General features: G+C 38.5%; 1 protein-coding gene across 1 annotated transcript; it reads right to left on the bottom strand.

The window, feature by feature from the left end:
* Positions 1 to 6,871: 6,871 nt before the first annotated feature.
* si:dkeyp-68b7.7 (uncharacterized) lies at positions 6,872 to 10,286 on the bottom strand. The gene is made up of 2 exons (XM_067606546.1): positions 9,890 to 10,286; positions 6,872 to 7,985 (listed from the first exon to the last, which is right to left on the bottom strand). Exons 1-2 carry the CDS (start codon positions 10,158 to 10,160, stop codon positions 6,988 to 6,990), a joined length of 1,269 nt encoding a protein of 422 aa, XP_067462647.1. The 5' UTR covers positions 10,161 to 10,286; the 3' UTR covers positions 6,872 to 6,987.
* Positions 10,287 to 11,535: the final 1,249 nt, after the last annotated feature.

Genomic DNA, 11,535 nt, shown 5'->3' with positions numbered 1-11,535 from the left:
CGGTAATGCAGCGAAAAATCCTCTTGCGGCCCAAAAGGGATTTTCCCCATAGACCACCGTTGTAAAGAGTTGAGACGCCGGTAAAACTGTTGACAGGACCCCTTGAACTGCAAACAACGTCAATTATGACTCTTTCTATTATGGATTTTTGATCCATGGAGGTTTTATGTTTGTAAAACTTTCCTCGAGCCGAGAAAAGCGATTTAAAAATCTGTGACGTCATCACAATGTAAAGTCTATGGGCCGAGTGGGAGCTTGCGGGCGGGGCCAGCAGGGAAACACTACTACGCATATTCAGTGGGCTGCACAATGCAGAAGCAAACCCAGAAGCTAGAAACTTTTTTTGGCATATGCATGGGTGCCATTTTTAGTCCAGTATCCAGCTCTTATAATAAAACCATGGTCCTCCTCCACAGAGGCCGCCATGTTGCACCACCATGTTTCTACCGTAGCCCAGAATGGACAAACCAAACACTGGCTCTAAGGGGGCCTTTCATGTTTTTCTTGAGTTTCGTGGCCACCGTAGGTCCTCCTACACATCTGAAAGGTGTGGGGGGAGGGGTTACTAATTGGTTTCGATCTGCAACCTCATTGCTAAATGCCACTAAATTCTACGCACTGGTCCTTTAATTAAATAAATATTAAAAGTCACAAATGTACTAATAAACATGTAAGAAATGATAAGGAAAAGGAAGGGAAAATTACTCCACATGGGGATTTGTGTGGAACTCCCATTTATCTAACATGCACTGGGAAACAACATGGCTTCTCCCATAATTTGTTATCCACAACAAATTGAAAGAATTACATTACAAAACCGTGCATAATATATATCCCACCAACAAATTTGTCTCAAGATTTGTGGATATCGTTAACAAATGTGAATTTTGTACAAATAAAGAAGAAACAATTAAACATCTATTATATAAATGTCAGTATACAGGATTCTGGGGGGTAAAAAATGAAGATTACTTTGACACTCAAACAAACCATTCAATTAAGCTGGAAGCCAAGGTTGTATATACTATGAAAACAAAACCAGAAACTTCAATGGATTGTCCATTTATTAATTTTACTAGGAAAATTTAAACTTCACATCTGTAAATCCAAGTTCTCGAGGTCTCACCCATCGTTTGAACTTTTCACAAGTGAATTTAGAAATGCACATATAGTTAGTATGCTCCAAGACTTTTTTGAGAAATCTTATTTTATTGCCTCCCTCCTCTATTATTTTTATTTATTATTATTACTTTTACCCCATGTCCTGTTACCATATTGAACATATCAACCAATTGAAAGTGAAGTCATGCCTGTTATGTTACCTTTATTACATTGTCATGCCTAAGTGTTTTCTGTGTTCATTTATTAATAGACTGTATTGAACAAAATAACAACGATGAAAGCAGTAAGACCATTTATAATTTGTTTCATCTCAATTCAGCCATATAAGTGTAATACCAATAGTTGCCCAGCAGACGCGCCATTTTGATTATATCAAATGCTTCTAAGCAGTGAACCATTTTCAGTGCAACTGTTTCATATTGATTCAGTACTTCAGAAAGCTTCGTTTCCTCAACGGTCACAAACTGCAGCTGTGTAGTTAACTTTGTGTTGGTTTTTGATGTGTGCCAGCTTTGAGTCAGCAGCGACTGGAATAGACAATAAACACAAGTCGTCGTTTTACGGAAGTCATGAAACAAATACCGTAACAACTGGGGAAAACGCGCAACGCACATTGCTACAAGCACATGAGAGGTTCTCCCTTTTTTTATTAACCAAAAAGCATTTCAAAAACATTGCATGTCACATATTTTTGTTTGTATGTGAACTATACTATTAATAGCATAAAAATAAGTACTTTTATTTAAAATAAAATAAAGAAAAGGGGGTAGTATGTAGCTCACATGTAGTTCACATTACCCTGAGGGATTTTTCTCTTCAAATTTCTCTTAAAGATCTCCTCCAGATTTTTAAAGACATATAAAAAAATATTCTGCTTTGACTAATAATTGGTGTCTGACATGTTTTTTTACACAAGAAAGTTCTTTAATTTCTTAAATACTGACATCTCCTCCTTCTCTATCATTGAAAAATCCAGGATTGATGAAAATGAAAATATTTTTAATTTAAAAGTTTGAACTGCTGGACACAAGATGTTTCCTACTTCACTGTAAAGTCCATTCTCAGTGTACATGCACTGGAGGCTTCCAGTGTCCACATCATACTTGTGTAACTTGCACACTGGACCACAACTGGTTCCAAAATTGTTGTGATGTCATAAATCATACTCATAGATACACACCTATAACTGAGATTTAAGGTGAGCACAGAGAAACTTTCCTTCTTCAGCAAATACATGTGAAAACAGCCTTCTAGTGTCAAACTCTACACATACATCATTCAGCACAGTGAAGCTCAAACATCCAACTGAAGGAACAAAAAGAAAAACACATTTGTTATTGAGGGTTTGAGTAATCATACTGATTCATTACTTTTAAATTATTTTAAAATCCGAAAACATTTAAAATTGACATTTGACAGTGTTGTTACATACTGTAAGTATTCCAATTCTTTGGTCTGCATGAAAAAAACAATGTTATATGTTATATTACTATACTGATTCTCCAAACTAGAAGAGGTGATGTTCAAAACAGTTTCTGTTGTTTATACAAGAATTTGACAATGGCATGTTTTGAAATATAGAAATTGAAAGGACAGAACATGTATTGTACTTGAGTAGTATTCTCTTTCTTGCCACCTTTTACAAATAACATTGTGAACTGGCTTGGTAAAAAAAAAAAAAAAAAAAAAAAGACAAGTTACAGTATGTTTTTATAACAAGTCTGAAAAAAGAAATGGGAAACATGCACTTATATACTTCTATGTACTTATAAGTATATATTTTATATATATGCAGTATAAGAGATGCGGGATTGTTGCCAGTTGGATCCAGTGGAGCTTCAAAGTGTCAATATGTGTAACTATGGGAGTGTGATCAGGGCTTTCCTGTAAAAGAGAATTGGGCTCTTCCTGAAAGTTCCATAAATAAAGGTAAAAAACCAAAACAAACAAAGAAAACCTCTATTTAACATTCAGGAATGGAGACGCTGATAAGAGGAATAACAGGGAGGTTTATGGCTCTACTTAGCCATCTTGTCTGCTCTCTAAACAACAAATTCTAATCAGTACCAGTTTCTAACAACCATATCTCAAGAAACTGACAAACATTAAGTTCTCTAATCAGACAGTCAGCCCATTCTCCCACATCAAAAGGGGCAACAGATGATGTAACAATGATTCAGCAGTAGAAGTAGAAGTACACATTTTAAAATCTAGCAAGGGAAATATGAAATGAAGGCAAAATGGAAATACAAATGTAAAAGTTACAACAAATCTCCACAGATGATTTAACAAACTATTAACTATTGCAGAGGTATACGCCCCCTTTACTATGACACACTTGATAAGTTGAATGGTGATCATTTGTGTGTAATCATGGTGGGAAAAGTGATTTCAGGTTAAAGTCAAACAGCTTGTTGATTGATTTCCTGGCAAAAACTACATCATGAAGACAGAAAAACGGAAAAAACCCCTCTGAGTACTGCAAGATCATAATACAATTAAAAAAAACTGTGGCCCTGCTGTTAATCTATCTGGAGGAGGACATCCTCCTGTGTCCCTGTGAGAAAGTGTAGAAGGACATCAAGAAGCCTCTGATACTCTGTAGGAGCTGAGATGACCATGACAATAAATACTTAGTATTTGTTTAGGGTATGGTTGGAGTGATATGTATATAATATATATATATATATATATATATATATATATATATATATATATAGATAGATAGATATATATAGATAGATACATATATATACTGTGAGTAGATATATATATATTTGTCGACCATCAGAGATTTTGTTGTATGGTAGTTATCTCTTAAATATCTCTGGGTGTAGAAGACCATTGTGAGCCATACTGGAAATCAGTGAGCAGGACTGCTTTATGGCAATATAGGGTTTTTATTAGAGCCCAAACAATACTTGATTTTTGAGTCTAATAACAATTAAGATATCTTAGAGTTTTGTTTAGTTTTTTCATATTTTTTCAGCATGTTATGCCTTTAATAGATAGAGACAGTAGAGAGAGATCACAGGACACGAGGAAAGAGAGATGAGATATGACAGGGAATGAGGAAAGAGAGATGAAGTATAACGTGCAACAAAGTTCCTCTGCCAGAATCCAACTGTGGACATTGCGGTTATGTGGCATGCGACTAAACCAGTAGGCTACCGGGATGCATCGAGTTTTGTTGGGGTTTTTTTACCTAAAGAAATAAGATGAACAAACATTTTAAAGGATATGTTAAATTTGTTGTTTGTTGTGACGATATGTATAACTAGAAATGCATTTCCTGTGGAAAATGTGTGTGAATGCTGACAGCTGAAATAACTTGCAAAGCATTGCCCCAAATACGACACACTTGTTCAGCATCCCCATCTGTACAACTTTGCAGAATTTGGTTACCATGGTATATTACATTTAAGAGATATGGCAGTTAATAAGTAGTATGGTGGTGTTTTACTCATGATTACAGGGTGGAGCTAAGGGCATCATCCACACCTTCAAAAGTTTGGCAACCAATTACAGACAAACGGTAAGTGATGCCAAGAAATGAACTCATCAGTTTTGACCGGGGTCATCTAAATACAATATTTACCAAGTTTGGTGAAGATTAGAAGCAAAAAATCCTAGATGGCAGAGAATATTTCTGGGCGCAAATGGGCATGGCCTATATCAGTTGAATCAGCATTGTCCAAGGAAAACACTGTGCAAATATTGTTTTGATATGCCTCATGGTTCATGAGTTGTGTAAGCATATAACTGACCACATGGTGGCGCTATTGGTCCCATGTTTTAATATGTTAAGTATCTCCACATGGGACACCTGCCCATGTAGTATTAATACTTTAGCACTTTTAGGTTTTGAGATACCACCTTGCAAACATTCCTCCCATTGATATTCTGTCACTTTTTTGTGTTTCGGGGTTTTTGGTTTTGTTTGTTGCAGATGAAAGATTGTAGTGTTGCTTTGCTCTTTGAGTTGTATTCATGTTTATTCTGTGGCAGTTTATTATGAAGAGTTTAGTGTTTTCTGGGTTTTGTGTTTTTTGATGTGTTCCCTCCTAAGTTCCTGTGATTGCTTTGCCCATCTACACACCTGCCCTGCATCTAGCATCGTTAGCAGTGCCCTGCTGTGTTTCCACACACCTGTCCTGTATCGTAAATAAACCTTTGAAAACAATAGTGTGAATGCATGTGTATATTTTGATAAGCTTGCCCTGAGAAGCATGTCCTGCCCATATAATATTTCTGACATTTTCACTTGGTTGTAAACTAATCAAAGGTTCATATTCATGTGTTTGGTGCACATCTAGGACTGAAGAGGCCTAAATCACCTGACTCACCAGAGAGCAGCTATTGTATTGGTATGTCAGAGTTACTTTTTGTATTTAAAAAGTCATTTAAGCATTTTATTGTGAAGTCCTTGTTAACTGGAATGATTAGGAATTAGGACTGTAACACGAACTAGAAAATGCATTTCCTGTGGAAAATGTGTGAATGCTGACAGCGGAAATGAATTGCTAAGCATTGCTAAAAATGCAGAAATCTGAAATGAATTTTATTTTTTCAAAAAGCTGAAAGCTCAAATACACTGCACTGCTGAAAAACCTGGAAGCTGAAATGTAAAACTGGCAACACTGAAAGCTGAACTGTGTTACCTAAAGAAGCTAAGAGTTAAAATACATTGATAGAAAAGCTGGAAGCTGAACTATAATACTTTCAAAGATGGAAGTTGGAATAAATTGCCTAAAAAGGCTAAAAGAACAAATGCTTTGTTTAATATTATGTAGATGAACTGAATTACTAAACACATTGGAACAGAAAAGGCATCGGCCCCAAAGAACTGGGAGTTGCAAAGTATTACTGAAAATACAGAAATGTGAAATGAATTGCTAGAGTTGGAAACTAAACTGCATTTTCTAAGGAATCTATGAGCTGAAATGCATTGCTATGCATTGCTAAATTATTGAAAAAGCTTCATATTTTAAAAAGTAGAAAAGTAAAAAGTGTGGAATGGACGCATAAATGTCCTAAAAGAGCAAGTTTAACATTTGAATGGCTTCTGTAGCTTCAAGTATGAAGAAGTAGTAGTCAACCGAAAAACATACAGAAGAAGAACAAATTGCAAAGCATTGCCAAAAAAGCAGAAATCTGAAATTAATCACTAAACTGAAACTCCAGCCTCATCTGTGGCCCACAGGTAAGCTCCTATGGTAAGCTTCATGACTTTAATTTTGAAATAAAAGTCTCATTCTGAACTTCCTGTTAGATACAGTAACTCTATGGGGCTTTTATTAAAAAATAAATAAATAAACATTACTGCCTGGGGCTTTTATTTTGCAAAACTAGGTCCATTCCTAGTTTCCTGTTCAGATACAGTTAGTGTCTGGGGCTTTTATTTTGGAAAACTAGGTCCAATCCTTTGGTTCCTGTTAAGATACAGTTACTATCTGGGGCTTTTATTTAGAAAGAGTGATTGTGTGTACATGTCTGTCTGTCTGTCCTTTAAAACTATAATTACTTAGACAGAAAGTAATATTTAGGTGGCATAAAAAAATTCCACACTATGATAACAAAGATATATGATAAAGAATGAGCAGATGCATTGCCCAGTCCTAGTCTGCATTTCCAGTATATGAACACACTGGTGAGAGGAATTATTAAATATGGAAATCCCATTCTTCCTCATCCATGGTTTGAACACCGCCAGCATCCCTGCTCTGCCCCCTGAAATGCAAGGTAGACATTTTCATTGTTGCATTCAATGCTTTATTTTTAGTTTAAACAACAATACCCTGGCAAGATAAATAATTTGTGCAAATTCTTGGACACCTATAGAGCGAGAGTCCCCGTAACTGAGCACTATCGTCCGTGCAGGTGAGTCTCTAGATGTATTTTGAGGTTACCCAGCACTGTGAAGCTTTTACTACACTGCCCGCAGCTGTACGGCTTCACCCCGCTGTGGAAACGCTCATGTCTCAGGCAGTTGTCCTGCCTCGAAAACATCTTGCCGCAGATTTTACAACTAAACGGTCTCTCTCCCGTGTGCACGCGTTGGTGCGTCTTCAGCCGGGTCTTCTGGGTAAAAGATTTCCCGCATTCGAGGCACCTGAAAGGTTTGAAGGGTTCATGGGTGATCTTGTGCTCCTCCAGCTGGGACAAGCGGGCGAAACCTTTGTTGCAGACCGAGCAGATGAACAGTTTCTGATTTGCTCTCCACACATTCAGTAGCCTTTTTGCTCTATAGTTGTTTCTACTGAGGATGTGATCTTCTGCGTTTGATCCCGACATTCCCACCGTCCTCTGCGCGTTAGGCGTGGCTAGTGACGGCCCCGCCTGTCGTGAAATAGACTGACTGATTGCGGGCTGTGAAACATGTCTGAACTGCTCGCTATGAACGGACTCTGAAGCGGTGCTTCCCATGCACATAGGTCGCATCTCAACCTCTACTTTTATTGGCACGCTTAAGGAATCGTCTGCAAATTCTTCTACTGCGGTTGATGAAGAATTATAGGAATTTTCTGTATTTCTATGAGCAGCAAATTGTTCGGGGTGAGAGGAGAAAATCGGTATTTGCTGCTGCATTGCGTGCACTGCTTCAACTGAGCTTTCCTCAAACATGCTACAAGCAGGAGGAGGCCAAATCTGATCGTCTGGCTCTCCAGCATCAAAGCAGGAGTTATTGGCTGCTGTTGCAATGTTGTCAGTTGTTTCCTGGGTGGCAAGTTCATCTGCTGGCTCACATTTCACCACTGGCCTCATGTTATTGATCTCTTCTGTTCCAAGTTGGGGCTCGCAGAGTGAATCACCAGGGTTCGGTTCCAGATACACTGCAGGCCGTTCCTGGTCTTCTTCTTCATCTGAAGATAAAAGAAAAAAAATTGTAAATACACATGAATTTGACTATTAAAGGGATGGGTTCACAATTTTTCAAGTCTGCTTTAAACAGCAGTCAGGAGCCCAAATGAACATTGAAATAGGTTTTTCTTGCTGTAATCAGTCCTCCTGATCATACTGACCATTAGAAGATCCCTCCATAATGCACTTACAATGTAAGTGATGGGGGACAAAATCCACAGTCCTCCTTCTGTGCAAAAATGTATTTAAAAGTTTATCTGAAGCTAATATGAAGCTTCAGTCGTCCAAATGAGTCAAATCAAGTAGATATCTTTCAATGTTAAAGTCTTTTTAGTGCCAAAGTCTCTCTTTTTGTTACTATACTCCCACCGCAGCTCAACATGGAAACACTGTCTGAGGAAACACAAAGAGGGAATTTGATGCTAAAAAGACTGTAAATGTGTCAGATATCCTCTTGATATGACTAACTCAGACTGCTGAAGCCTCATAAAAACTTCAGATCAACTTTTAAATGCATTTTGCACAAAATGACTGTGTGGACACACTGTGGATTTTGACCTCCATCACTTACATTGAGAGCACATTTGAAGGGGATCTTTTAACAGTCAGTATGAACATGAAGAACGATTACAGCGAGGAAAACCTCTTTCTCTGTTCATATGGACACATGACTGTTGTTTTAAGACACACTTGAAAAATTCTGAACCCGTCCTTTAACTGCTAATAACTAACAAATGTAAGCAAACAAAGCAAGAACATTTAAACATTTAAACAGTACAGCTACATTGCTATTTATTTAGCCTGTTTATTGGAGGGTGTCCATATCTGAAGAACACGATGTGACATTTACTCAACACTAAGGATGAAGTCTTTAACCTTGGACTTGTCCACAAGAGACACGATTCAATTTTTTCTGTCCTGATAACAATTCTGGTATCAACATCCGATAACAGTCTTTTCCTCAAATTCATAATCTTCAAACATAACTGCATGGAGCTCATTTGAATCAAATATATAAAAAAATATGTTAGCTTAATTTTTCGACCTCTCCTGTCACACAGACTTCTTGTATAGAATCAAAGGATGTTTGTCTTCCTCCATCAGTAAAACTATTGCGCAGTCAACCTTCATGTCTGTCCTTGACTATGGAGATATTCTGTATTGTCACGCTGCCCCATCAACCCTTCACGGCAGTTGTGTATCATAGTGCATTACGCTTTATCACAAATGACAAATTTAATAATCATTATTGTTCTTTGTATCACAAGGTTGGTTGGACTTCCTCACGGTCAAGAAGAAAAAGCCATCTCATGTTATTCATCTATAAAGCTCTACTGTTAAAGCTTCCAAACTACCTCTCATCTCTTCTCTCATTTAAATCTCCTAAATACAGAAACATGATCCAGTAACTACTTAACCTTAAATATCCTTCATGTTCACACTAATGTTGGCAGTTTCAGGTACTATGCAGCTTTTAAATGGACTGAACTGCAAACTGCCCTCAAACTTCAGTCTTACATTCCTCTTAGAGATTTTAAAGCTGTTTTTTTATAATTCTTGTAACTGTTTTTTATTAATTCTCTGTTTATTGTGTAGTTTCTGTCTCTGCTGATTATGTCCTTATGAATGTTTCTTGTTCTCAGGTCCCTCTTGGAGATCTTAATCTCAATTAAATGACTTCCTGATGACATAAAGATTAAGCAAACATCTTTTATTTATATTATCTAGATTTTATGCAGTCTAAACTTTTAATTAAATTAAAATATTGAAATGAGCGGGGGTTTTTTTCCCGGATTCAACATAACTCCTGTTCTCTCAGGCAAGAAACTGTGTAAGCATCTAAAATCTTAATTTCAGATTTTTTTATTATTATTTTTTTTGAATGAAGTTTGGTGTGGGTGCTCACCTTTACTTGGCACCTGAATCCCGGTTGGTGTCTGCTCCTGTTTGCCCTCTTTAGCTCGGGTCGTGGCTGCTTCTTGAGCATTACAGAGTTCAACCTCCATCGATTTTAAACTTCTTTTGAGCTCCTGAAGCTCGCTGTCCCTCCGACACATCTCCAGGCGCAGAGACACGATCCCGTCATCCACCAGCTTCGTTATTTCTGCGACTGCAGCCTTCGCCAACACATCCATGATAGCTGCCACCTGCATACCAAAAGAGGAAGGGAAAGACATCCTGCAGAGGGGAAATTAAAAATCAGAGGAGGCTTGTTCCTTTCTCTGTTTCACAGGTAGAGCTCCAGCAGGGGGCCGAAGCACCGAGATTTATTTATTTGGGTTTGCATCTGAGATGGGATGTGACGTAGGGCCTTCTTCTTCTTCATTTCCGGTAGGTTAGGTGCTTTGAGGGACATTGCTGCCTCCCGCAGGTCGGGATTAGGTTGCAGGTCAGGGTATGTCTCTGTTCAAAGGTGTAATCTTGTAGCAGCGACGACTACTTTCACAGTAGAGACCTGACCTCTGACCTTAACCCTCATACACAATTATAAATAAACAGTAATTTATCACAGAGAAATATGTGGACATGAACAACATGAACATTTAGCACAAACCTGGCATGAATCAATTCAAGTGGCAGTGAAACAGTTCCAGAGATGTGGAACCCTCTGGCACAACAGAATGTTTAAATAGCACTCCTCCCTTGGTGCTTCCAATGCCACACCAGGAGGGTCCTGAATACACTCCACATACCGCCTTTGGTCACGTCAGATATGCTGCATCCTGACAGTGTGAAGGAGAGGAACACCGAGGCCATCGTTCCCCTTGCAGCTCATGTCTCCTCTCTGCGGGTCCTTCTCCTGCAGTCCAGTGCAAGCTCATCCTTTGATGTGTCAGTCCAGTTCCCTCTCAGTCAGAGCAGGTCAGCCCTGCTGGGTTAGTTGTGCCCTCTTGGCCCTTCTCAATTTGGCAACATCAGCTGCATCCCATTCAAAAATGCAGGCTAATACACGTGCCATGAAAATGGGGTACAGCTGATGTGCATAAGTGGTGCATCCCACTGCCAAACGACACATGAAATGCCAGATGTCTAAGCGGACATTGAGATTTGGTCACAAACTGAATCTGGCCTTGAGCTTAGTCTCTCCCACCTCCTTGCAGTAGCCACTGTCCACATAAAGGCCAACAGGAGGATCAACACTGGCCGCCTGGTACATGAGGAGATCAGGACGGCTGATTCAGTTTTGCATCTTATATCCGGACCATTCTTAAAACTCACCTTCATACAAAAGCATTTTTGTAATTCCTTGTTTCTTTATGTGAAGCACTCTGTAACTTATTAGTTATTTTTGACATTGTGACAAATAGTTTTTCTAACCTTTGTAGTGGAATCCATTTTTAAAATGGATCCGTATGTTGTGTTATGTTAGCCTTGATAACCTCCAGCCTGTTGAGGATGTCTTGACTGTAAACTACAGGGAGCCACTTGTAGCTGGGCAGTACCACAGGTTTTGTGGGCTCCTGGAAATGTTGTGGCAGCAGGTTAGAAATGGCCATGAAGGCAGCATCCGCTGGAGCCACTTTCAATGTGGTTCTCCTTTAGGTGGCCAAT

This window comes from Thunnus thynnus, chromosome 12 (assembly GCF_963924715.1).
Source record: "Thunnus thynnus chromosome 12, fThuThy2.1, whole genome shotgun sequence".
Taxonomy (NCBI): domain Eukaryota; kingdom Metazoa; phylum Chordata; class Actinopteri; order Scombriformes; family Scombridae; genus Thunnus; species Thunnus thynnus.
This window is presented reverse-complemented; position numbering and strand designations above follow the sequence as displayed.

Coding starts and splice junctions, on each gene's coding strand:
- si:dkeyp-68b7.7 (XM_067606546.1), bottom strand. CDS start 10,160: ATGTCTTTCCCTTCCTCTTTTGGTATGCAGGTGGCAGCTATCATGGAT. Junction 7,986..9,889: donor GATTCAGGTGCCAAGTAAAG/GTGAGCACCCAC, acceptor TTTTATCTTCAG/ATGAAGAAGAAGACCAGGAA.